General features: G+C 39.2%; 1 protein-coding gene across 1 annotated transcript; it reads right to left on the bottom strand.

Moving 5' to 3' along the window:
* Positions 1 to 3997: 3997 nt before the first annotated feature.
* LOC103717069 (zinc finger protein GIS3-like) lies at positions 3998 to 5440 on the bottom strand. Its single transcript, XM_008805309.4, has one exon. It carries the CDS (start codon positions 4895 to 4897, stop codon positions 4142 to 4144), a length of 756 nt encoding a protein of 251 aa, XP_008803531.1. The 5' UTR covers positions 4898 to 5440; the 3' UTR covers positions 3998 to 4141.
* Positions 5441 to 12435: the final 6995 nt, after the last annotated feature.

Below are 12435 nucleotides of genomic sequence, written 5' to 3'. Positions count from 1 at the left end.
AAAGCCAATAGATATTTGGGGACATGCGGCTCGGTATTCTCTATCCTACCAAAAGTTTAAGTCTTTAATTTGGATGGTATTACTTCTTATCTTGTCACTTGAGAAAAGAGATCGGAGAGAAGGTGAGGGTATATGCTAAGGAATGGGGTTTAAAATTTCTCTCCAGTAAAAAATTATTAGTCGGACCAAGGCCACTAATAAATTCATCTCAGCATATATTGCTATAGCATACATAAAAAGAAGAAAGAGAAGAAAAAAGGGTTTATTGTTGCACGTGTTGTTTTCTGATTGGGCACTTGACTAGTTCACGGTAGACTTGATCTAATTAATATTTTTTCCCTCATAATAATAATAATAATAATAATAAACTTCATGCAGGCCCTTTTAGAATAGGCCTCTTATGCACAAAGGGGATTCTTCTTTTGCTAGTTTGCTTTGAGTACAACCGAGAAATAAAATTTAGAAGACTAAGTTAAATAGGTCTAGAGAGAATTTTACACGTATTATCTTGACTAATATTATAAAATATGTGCAACATAGGAGAAATTTGGCTTCTCTTTTACTTTTTTATTGTTAGTTGAACCTTACCAACCTAGTACAAAGAAGCATAACAAAAGACTAAAGCAAAGCTAGGCCGGCCACGAGGAGCTCGATTCTAAAAATGGTGAAGCAGCTAATTGGATAGAGTCTTATGTGGCTAATCACATTATTACTATGTTATGAGATTCTTCGACAAACCTTTCTATTCTATTGTCAAATATTTTATTTACCGACTGCCATGAATATATTTATTCTTGTATGATTTAATTTATCAGATTTATGAAAAAAAACAACGAATCTTTTGTATATATATTTTTTTGTTATTTTTATCCGGACAGCTAACTTGGTGGTTATTGTGATAGAGCTGAGAAGCGCCATGGGGGAGCCTGCGGTCTGCAGGACCTGGAGGGAAACCAGCAGGAATCACGGTCTTCAATTCCCTTTTTCTCCATCACGTGCAAGGCACGTGTTGAATATTAGCAACAATGACGCTTTAGTGCGATAGTTGGTTTTAAGTGGACTTCACTCTGACCTGTAGGATGGAATATTTGAGAGCTAAGGTTTTCACATGCAAGACAAAGAAATTAGGATTATACAAATATATATATATTTATAAATTTGCAAATATCATTCATAGTAGATTTATGTTCTTTGAAAACTCATTATCCATATATATATATATATATATATATAATATATATATATATATATATATATATATATATATATATATATATATATATATATATATATATATATATATATATCTAGCTCAAATCAGCATATTTTTTCAATGATGCCCTTCCCTTTAGATTTTTCGCTGATGATATTAACAAATAACTATTTTAAGTATAAATTATTGCTCTTTTGCATTTATATTCTTGAAAATTTTATGCAAAAATGTAGCTCTATAATTGAATGCTAGAATTTTGCTAGGGTATTAACGCAAAAAAAAAAATAGTGTCATTATACACTTAAAATAGTAACTTATTAACAAGATTATAATCAATCTAACAAAACAGGTATTATTGGAAAAATAAATGATTTAAGGGGTGTGTGTGTGTGTGTCTATATATATATATAGTATTTTAAAGATAAATATGCAATAAGCCATATTTGTAGCATATTATGCAAAAAACCCAAGAAATATAATCTGCAAGAGCCCAATTAAAGATCTTTAGTGAGAGAGAGTGCAAGTGGTTTTGAGAGAAATGTAATTTTTGTGCGTATTGTTTGCAATATATAATAAAATAAGGAGTAGAAGGGAAATAATGAGAAGAAAGGACTAAGAAATAAGAAAACAACAGTTAGGTCAGACATACTAGTTAAAGCATTTTATTAAAAATAACTTTTTTTCTTACAGTAAATACCAATAAGCTCATGAAAATCTATGTTGAGTAGAAAAACCATGAAATTCTTATCTCCAAGAAAATATATATGTCTAACATGATGAAGATCTCTATGGATTGCATTTTGTGAGGACCCTAGGAACTAAAATTTCCGACCGGAAAGAAAAGAAAGTGATTTCAAAATAAGAAGAGGGATGGCATGATATTTTGATTTCAAGAGGGAGAATGAGAACAAAACTTATCTATACCAACAGGTTTAACTCTTTTCAATCCACTTTCTTATTCTTGAACCAAACAGTCTTAAAAAATAAGGGCTTGTGGAAACTACTTGCACATAACCATCACCATAACCATCAAACTTGAACAACAAATTAAAAGAAAGGATGACAATTAGAAAATCACCTAGGAGAGTCAGCTCCTTAAGTCTATCGCTCAAAAACCAAATCCTCGGCAAGAATTTCTACCGATAATTCAAGAGGCTGCTAGATGATTGCCTAGCATCCCTATCTTGTTCCTCTCTCATGGATGTTAGCACTGTATGATTTACATGGTATAAGCCCTATTTAAACAAAAAGTTTGAACTATGAAAACATTCACAGCTCAAATAGAAGTATAAGAATTATCTATAGGCTTTAGGGTCTCTTGTATTGATTAGCGATCATGATTACCTTAATAATTTAACCGAACTACAAAAAAATATTGTAAAAGAAAGCCTAATTAAGTCAAAATAACAAAAATTTGTCATTAAGGTGGCTGACATTCTAACGACGGAATTCCTCACCTTCATAAACATAGAATGATAGAAAGGTTGATATCAAGATTTTAAGCAATGCACAGTCACAGTAGCCCCTCATCAAAACAATTACTGACTGTTATAATGATCATAATGACAACTTCAAATTTCTAATACTAACATAATTGCTGAAATAACAGCTCATATAATGTCATTATAACGAAAATAACAGATAATACCAAAAGTAACAGCAACGATGCTACCTACGTACTTTAGGGTGATGGGCAGGGTATGTGTGTGTATATAGTTTCATTACCATAAAAAAAGGTGGCATCGTATTTCTAAATAATAAATTGTAGCCGGCTAACGCTGATCCTGTATCTTATAATTAATGTGAACCCCAAACCATTTTCATGTGTTCAGGAAAAGTGAACACATGAAACTCGGGAGGCTTGTAGGTTGAAGAGTCCATATCAAGCGAAGGTGACAGGAATCAGACTATGGGAGGCCCGGAGCAGTTGTTCTCCATGGACATTCCATCAAAAGACCTCATGCAAGCTCCAACCACATATTAAAAGACTCGTGAACTAACCCAATGTATTTTCAAATGTGACGGTCCCTCCCGGCTCCCAGTTTATATAGATTGTTGAGACAAGAGCCACTTTCTATGTCCAAGAAAGTCTAAAACCATTATTTTAAGTGATACGTATCTTAAAATGATGTAATGAAGCGGCCATTTTTGTGCTTATTTGAGTAATATATTTGATGCAATGAAGCCCATAAACCAAAAAAAATGTGAAGCAGTGCGGCCTTGATCACGAGACTGATGAGTGTCTCGCCCAGTTGTTTTCCTGAAGCTTTTCACCTAAAATTCGTCACCTTGTTACAAACGCTAATTAAAATAGCTGCTGCCACCTTTTCTTTTCTATGTACTGGATATAAACAAAAAGAAGGTATGGTGAGATGTAGTGAGTGCTATCATCGTACAATACTCAGAACTGATCCCTTCAGACTGGTATTCAGGTACTTTGGATTCCACGGAGGTTGTCGGGATCCGATCTAGTACGAGTTGTGGCTGCCCTTTTCACCACACAATCCTGTACTTCCGTGACACATGTCCAACTTCTACGTCTACCTGCTTCAAATCTATGGTGGACGTTATCCCGTTCCAGCTTATGTTTCGGGTGGCGATTTTTTTTCTCCCAACCAATCGCTCTAGTGGGTCAACTCGCCAACTCGGTTGCAAGTCGTGACGTACTCATTCATGAGTCCTGACCATACAATATTTATTGACCCTTTGTTTATTTTTGATAAAAAATTGGTTTGCTAAACTTTTTTTTTTTTTTTAATTCTAGTCACGAGAAGAAGCCATTGATTGAATGGAAGAAAATTAGAATTGTAGCAATTAGAGCAAAAAATAAGGTGCAATTTACAGGATCAAATCCACCATAGAACATATTATAGATGTATCATGATACGAGCCAGCGCAGTCCACGCTATGGTCCGAGTCGAGACCGAGTCAGGAGCGAGCGGGGGCGAGGCTGAGGTGGAGGTCCAGCCCGTACGTCTCGTCCGGCGCCCCGTCCGGCGGCCCTCCTACCCCTCCCTCCGGAGTCGAACCGGAGAATCGAGCGGTCCGGGGCTCGTCGACCGGCCGGTCTCCGTCGTCGCAGCGGAGGCTGGTGGCGTACATCCCGGGCGCGGCCTGGGAGTAGAAGGCATAGGCCGGCGACGGCCTCGCGGCGGAGGGGACGAAGCAGGCCGGCGACAGTTGGAAGGGCCGGCCAGCCCGGGAGTAGTAGACCCAGCTGCTTGCCGGTGGAGGGGAGGAGGTGGGGCCCACGAGGGTGGCGGCGGTGCCGCCGGCGGAGAGGAGGTGCGGAGGGGGGACGAAGGCGGAGGCCATGGGGTTACCGTGGTACGGGCCTCCGGTCGGGGAGCGGCGTCCGGTGGCGGCGGCGGCGTGGTGGTTGTGGTGGATCTGGGCGCGCTTCAGCTGCTGACGCTCCTTCTTGTGGGCGTTCTGGTGGCCTCCCAGCGCCTGCGAGTTGGCGAACTCCCGGCAGCAGTACTGGCACTCGTACTTCCTCCCGTCGCCGGCGACCGTGGCCCCGTTGATGGTGGAGGAGGGGTCGGAGGTGGCCGCGGCCTTCGGTGGGGACTGGTGCTCCGCCTCGTCGTCCTCGGACACGTGGAAGCCGAAGATCTTCAGGCGTGGGCTTGTGGTGATGGTGGGCTTGGTATGGCACTGAATCCCTGCCATCTCCTTTATCATCTCAGTCCTCCAATATAGATATAGATAGAGAAGGAAGAACAGAGAGATAGAGTGGGGAGGAGAGGAGATTGCAGAAGGGAGGGGAGGGGTGTACTGAGTGCATGGGGGATGGGTTAAGTGTGTATTTATACCAACAGAAAGGGAGGTTTAGGATAATATGGTAGGTGGGGAAAGGGAAGGAGTCATAGCTGCTCGCAGAGAGATGGAGGAGACGAATGATTTAAATAATGGTTTCATACTATTGTATTGTATAGTTCTGGTTTCCTACATATATAGGGGAATAGGCGAAGGGATGGGTTGGTTGCGGACATCCCAAGGAGAGGGGAAGACGATATTGGGAACAAAATCCACAGACGCTCGTGGAGACTTGGATCGCGCTAGTCCCAGCCTGTGCTGTGACTGTTTATCCTTTGTTTATTTGTCTGGCGACTTCCTTGCATTCGCCCTTACCGCTGGCTTTTTTAACCAAAAGCACCCTGGTGTATCAATTGCCACTCCGTGCCCCCTTTTTTTAGGGGCAAGCGAGGTCGTTTCAGTGATAGAGAACACAAAACATGGTACTCCAAACCTTGCTTTGTTCATTTTAAGATGAATATATTTTATATAACGTTGCATGCACCTTTTTCTTGTACTCAGGTTATGCATCACCATGACTATCTCCGCAGTCGCCGTCGTGGTGGTGGTGGTGTATTACTATGATCTCTTCTAAATATTCATGTTGAGGCAAGGAAACCTCCATATTGCCAATCATAATAAAATCTCCTTAATTACACCATGTTCCTCTTTGATCATAAACTTCTTGCTCTTATTTGTAATATATTTTGCATGATCTAAATCAATTATATTACTACATCCACAGCATTAGCTTTCTCCATGTGCCTATTTTACATGCTGTAAATATGCATTATTTACAGACTCAAATTTATCATCGAAATCAAGTAAAATAGGAGAAAGCGAATACATTTTCTCATCAATATGAGATGTTATACCATGACTTATTTTACACTTTTTGATTGCAACAATCAATCAGTTCATGAATTGATCTAGCTTTCTTCTATAGCCCTTAGGCTTTTTCTTACATATGCTCTAAAAGGTCCCATCTTTCTTTTGTCAATATTGCTGAACCTGTTGATAATCTTGGTATAGTTGGTGTTGATCAAATCTCTAACAATCCAAGACCTCATCCAAAATAGCTAGCCGGGAGATATTTTTTGGGTTTCTTAGTCATGTATAAGTATTCAAGATTTTCTCGGCGAATAACCAATGTGGGATTAAACACACATTCACACGAATCCTCACATACTTCCTCTATTCAAGCTTTAACGTCCTCGTTAGGTTAAGGATTCAAATCTAATCACAAGCACCATGATTGGCCCGTGTTCAGCCTCCATGAACCCATGCTGCAGTGCCCCTAGTCCACATAGGCTATGAGAAGATCCGTATGGGCGTGTGTTTAGTCCCACATCGGCTATTCGCCAAGGAGATTTTGGGTACTTATACAAGACCAAGGAATCCAAAAAAATATTTTTCGGCTAGCCATTTTGGGTGAGATCTTAGGTTGTTAGAAATAGTATCAGAGCGAACTCGGTTCGTAGCCTATGTCGACTAGGAGGCACTGCAGCACGGGTCCGAGGAGGCTAACCACGGGCTGATTGTGTTGTTGTGATTAGATTTGAACAGATTTGAACTCTTAACCTGACGAGGATGTCAGGGCTTGAACGAGGAGAGTATATGAGAAATCGTGTGGGCATGTGTTTAGTCCCACAACGATTATTCGCCGAGGAGATCTGGGTACTCATACAAGGCTAAGAAACCTAAAAAATATCTTCCGACTAGCTATTTTGAATGAGGTCCTGACTTGTTAGAATATCTACTAATTTTTAAATGTACAAAAGCAATATATATATTAAAATTCTGTTCACTGAATTTAAGTTGTTGTGGCAAGACAAATCCCGCTCTCTTCAAGCTTCTTCACAAGACAATTTGGTGGTTTTGAAACTTATACCATACTGCAACTCAGCAACCACTTCAACATTGTCTTTAACAAATTTATCCACTCGCTCTGCCTTTCCTAGCTACATCTTGTCAATTTTGGATTTATTTCCTTTGTTACATTGTCCTAAAGTGAGAGCTTTTACCTTAATTCAATGGCATCACCAACACACCTTAATTTTGCCCAACACTTGCAATATGTTTCTCTGCAACTAAATAAATTAGGTTTCAGCAAGTCTATTGTAAGGAAGGCCCTGTCACTAATCCATAACTATTCCCTTATACAATAATCAAGTTAAACAGTGGCATTTTTTTATGCTTGAGAATCTAACTAATAGTTGCCTATGGACCAGTTCAACTATCAATCATCATTATTATTTGGGACAATAGTCTAGGCTCTTCTTTATTTGCACCACAAATAGAGTATGTTGTTGTCTCTTACAAGAGACAACTTGGCATTAATGAATATTAAATAGAATAAAATTCACTTCGTAATCATCTGTCAACCTTCTTGCATCAACTCTCCACTCTTTGTTTATATCTTGTATTTGGATTTTAAATACACTTGATGTCTTGGGCTTTGTGCTATTAATATATTGAATTCTATGCTTTTGTTTACCCCCTACCATAACAACAACAATAATAACATAAAAAACAACCAGAGCTAGGGTGATCTTAAAAATGGAGGCCATGCATGTGAGAGCATTGTGCACTTCTTTTGAAAATTTCCACTCCTATATATGTGCCCTATACCTTGCTCAATTCCACCCTCAGGACAGACAGTATATGCAAGAAAATAATGAAGCAAGGTATAAGAGTCCTCTCAACTAATGATTGAATATTTTCTAATATCCTCATGAACCTATATTTCACTACAAATCATACTTGATATGTCGAGATAATAGATACGAATATAATTTACTACATTCTAAAACTAGATAGTTGTTGTGTTGTTACCTTAGCAACTAGTGCAGATAACAAAGATTATAATGGTTACATGCATTCAACAAACTCTACGAATTTATTAGCGTAACTAAAACAGGCATGCTTAGTGACTGAATTACTAAAAAAAAGAAGAAAAACCTACTTAAATGGAATGGTGTTTTTCAGTTGCTTCTATTTGAACTGATCATGTAGCCTGCTAGACTGAAGTGATATTTCTATGTCATGCTAGCATTTGCTCGCAGTTCTCCACTTGCTCCTGTTAAACTGATCATCATGTAGCCTGCTAAACTTGCAAATCAGTCTAGTAGCCCTTTAACTAATTAAATGAGATTTCTATGTCATGCAAGCATTAATTGGTTGCTTATCCAACCTCCTTATCACAAAGTAGCAATTATGTAGGCAACATTGTACATCATAAATATCTTAGCTCTTGCCTATTGGAATGTCATGACCAAAGAAGGATGCTGATCATGTGCTTGCCCTCCATATGATTATCATGACGACACGTGTCGAGTACCATCGGTGGACGCTCGATCAATAATAGAGTGGCCCTCGACCCCATATGTGACAGCATATGAAGCTTACTCTGCCAATAAGATTTAACTGATGCTGTCATTGGAACACACTATTGTAGCAACACTCAGTTCACGGGCTCAACAACTCCCCTATCCCTGAAGAGGACACTGAATAGTGGAAGACTGCGACGACTCATGCATAGCATGGCCAAAGCCGACCGTCGGGGCCACACGATGTATAGACTCGGCCAGACACAATATGTTGCCCACGCGTGTCCATGCATCGATAAAAATTGATGCTGTGGGGGAGGATCAGGGCTTTCTACGGGTCATTCTTACCAAACTAAGAGTCCAAATCATTTCAAATATAATCATAAGCAACACAATCGATCTATAGTCAATCTTAATGAGCTCATGTTGCAATATCTTTCTAGTTCATAGGTCATAAGCCGGGTCCGCTCTAATATCATTTATAACAATTTTGGATCTCACCCAAAAAGACCAGCCGAAAAGTATTATTTGGATTTTTTGGTCATATATGATTATCGAAAATCTTTTCGAGGTATAGCCAATGTGAGACTAAATATATGCCCATGCAGATTCTTACATCTTATGCTTTTTTTTTAATGCGTTCATTTAAGATATAGATTTTTCCATATGGAGGATCAAGTCAAAAAAGAGGGGAAGATCCCTCCATAGCGCTTCATATTGATGAAACTAAAGCGAGAACTCTACATACGGCAAGATACTAAATCACCTAGAATTCTACCTATTGGAATTTTCAACAACCGAAGAGTGTGGTACGTTTCAATTGGCTTACAGTGATAACATCAATCAAGATACATAACATTTGGTTAATTCTCGCTTGGCCTAAGATGACTATCTTGCTTGCTGGATCCAGCAAGCAAGCAGAATAACACTCGCCATGTCCCATTAGTTATAAGTTAGGCTGCACAGTCCAAATTCGATGATTGCCTTGCTTATCACATGCTAATCGTTTTTCTTTCACTATTATCATGGTACGCCCTAAAATCGATTAATTTGACTCTCGATATATTTCGAGTAATCTAACAATTAATTTGGAAAAAACACAAGCGCAGTTAGCAAGAGTCTTTTGCGTGCGTCATGCATGGAAGCCATCTAGAATATCTGGATGGACTATAGTTCATTTCCTGTTCATTTAGCCTATCTACCAACCATGTTTCCCTTAGTGGGTGCGACAACGGGTATCTTCGCAGTTAGGTTCATCAAACGCAGGCTGATAGACTTGGCAAAGTGATGAACAAGTTTTCTTTGGAAAGAGAGAGGGAGAAAGATATCAGGGTTGAGCGGGCCACCACCTTAACGCATTGCTGATGGGGTAAAGACTAGATGGATGTTGGCGTGATTGACGTTAGAGCTAGTGTTGTATGTTTCCCCACACTTTATTATTATGACCGTAGCTCTCGGCATTTCTTTTCCTCTAGGTGGAGATCTATCCGAATCTTACGAACTACGAAGAAAAGGAGCCTTTCATGAGAAGGGTGCTCGCATCCCTATCGTAATCTTTCCCAACTTACATGTGTGTGTGTCACTCCGGACTCCCTTTTGTCTTCTCCCTTCCTCCAAAGTCTTCTCCCAACTCCCAAACAAGGCCCACCATGTCCCCTCTTTTGCCACTCATTCTTTATTCCAACTCCATGGTCTATCCCCCACTAATTAATTATATTGACGCAGTATAGGGTCAGCCTAATAGAGTCAAGGTTTCACAAGCATAGACAATGAGCCTTTTTTTTTTTTTTTTTTCTTTTCACAGACAAGGTACTTGGTTGTAGTTCCACTAATTGCGTTGAGATGAACATATCTTTCTTTTTTTTTTTTTTTTGGTTACTGAATTGATTGTCCAAAATATTTAGTGAGGTGGATGTTGTTCTTGTTTTAATGGAGGGCGGTAAGTTCGTTTGATTTGAAAAATTAACTAACATGATGCATGTTTTCCTGTTAATGTCCATCGAGAAATTCTCTTTTAATTTCATTAATGAAAGAGAGAACTTCTCCTTGCTCCTTACTTATTTTTATAGTTTTTGTGATAGTCTATCGCCGATCTAGCTCTTGATTGGCTTTTCTGGGCACAACCTTGGGACGAGGTTGTACCTTTTCCCATGAAAGAAGACTTCATCTCTCTTTATGCGATTCCACCACTATTGGATTGCTTCGAGATCTATGCAAGTGGATGAATGAAGCAGTTTGAAGTGTTTTAAGAGCTGTGCAGGCACGATTCAACAATCGATGTTGCAAAAGAAGATGATAGATCATTCTTTTGCGTGGAAAATACAACCCGAACACCAAACCAAAATAGCATTATAATTTATATTAATTTTTTTAGCTACCCAAACTATCATATCCGCATCATCTACTGAAGCAGTTTGAATCACAAATTCTCTCTAAATTACCTTTTAAGCTGCTACATGAGCTACTTCTAAGAGTCAAAATTTTTGGCTCCCATAAAAGACTATCTGACCTTGGTGGTTGCCTCTACGATATAATGGCCACCTAAGCCTACCTCCGGCAGAAAACAACTTCGGAGTTGAAACTTGCCAAACAAATTAAGACGCTGCCTTTGATCCAAAAATTTCAAGTTCCATGTCCCATTAATTATGAGCATGGACTAATTACATCGATGATGATATGATCGCATCAGCATGGGAACTAAGATTGCCTTCTAAAATCAGTGATGATAGAAATTGTTTCGATTTTCTCGGACATCAAAGTGATTTTTCTAACTCATGAAATTTAAGTGATAAATTATTAGTCTAACAAGGTAAATTACTTTAGCAAATAATGGTCAAATATAGATTAAACAAATAGATAGTAAAATATTTGGAAATTTTCTGTCCTTGTATTCACATGTATCATCACTATATATGGTCCAATATATATCTACTTCCTTATCCAAAAATATGGATAATTTATAACTTCCATCCTTGTTACCCATGCGGTGGTGTCCACACACAAAAAGGAGGTTTAGGGGCAAATTTGAAGGTGCCATAGATTGTTATTCTATTAAATGCAGTAGGCACTGCACACTACCAATCACTCTCATAGGATTCCACCTTCAAATAATTATCAAGATAGCTTCTAGATATGGATGTCTTTACCCACAAGAAAATTAGAACTAGGCATTGGAGTATGCCATGATAGCTTCCTTGCTCCTCCTGCCTTGAGATCAAACATCAGCTGTGTGTTTCTTTCCCTGAAATTTCTGTGCTCCACACTTGCCCTAACACTGCCATTGGAGCTAGAAAGGGGCCCGTTTGAATTTAAAAAAAAGGTCTCTTTCCCTTGACCTTGGGTTTTCTTTAGTTGGTCTTCCTCAAAGAAAGCAGTTGAAGTGACCCTTTGAGATAGCACTCATGTTACCCATCTACCACTCCATCCCTTAGATTCTCCACTGTTGGGCATACTGAAGCTACTCAAATTCCAAAGCGACGCAAAGGAGCCTAGTTGCCGCATTGGTTCGAAGTGAACTCTGGCTTCCTCGTATTCCAGGCCCCTCTTTTATCTGTCTCTTTCCATCCTGCCCTTCCTTGTTGCAGGCTTCCTTACAAAATGGGACTGTCTGTAGGACCCGTGTCCCCACTAAATTTTTTTAGCCAGCGTTTATATGATGAAACCTCCGCGCAAGGCCAGTGTATATTATTACGGGCATGGAACCAAAATGAAAGGTTGCATCCTGTCCGGTCTCCCATATGGTGTTTGATTAGAATCCCAGATGGAGTGTGGGCTCATATATGGGGTCCCCTATAACTCACCCTAGGTTTCGAAAAATTATACCCTATACCGTATGCACCATATTATCCAAGTCTCGTGACAAGGTGAGAAGGGCGACAATCCAAGACGAGCTACATGGAGCCCGTTCAAATGAAAAATTTGGTTAGTGTGGTGCATGGGTTATGCGGTGCACGTGGCATAGGAGACAAATTTATGGAAGGAAAGAATAATCGATATTATAGAAGAATATATATTCTTATATTTTATTTTCAGAATGCACTTATTGATAGGCACATGGTCAAGCTGGTTAAGAAAAGATACCATAATTTTTAAATT

This window comes from Phoenix dactylifera, chromosome 11 (genome assembly GCF_009389715.1).
Source record: "Phoenix dactylifera cultivar Barhee BC4 chromosome 11, palm_55x_up_171113_PBpolish2nd_filt_p, whole genome shotgun sequence".
NCBI classification, from domain to species: Eukaryota; Viridiplantae; Streptophyta; class Magnoliopsida; order Arecales; family Arecaceae; genus Phoenix; species Phoenix dactylifera.
This window is presented reverse-complemented; position numbering and strand designations above follow the sequence as displayed.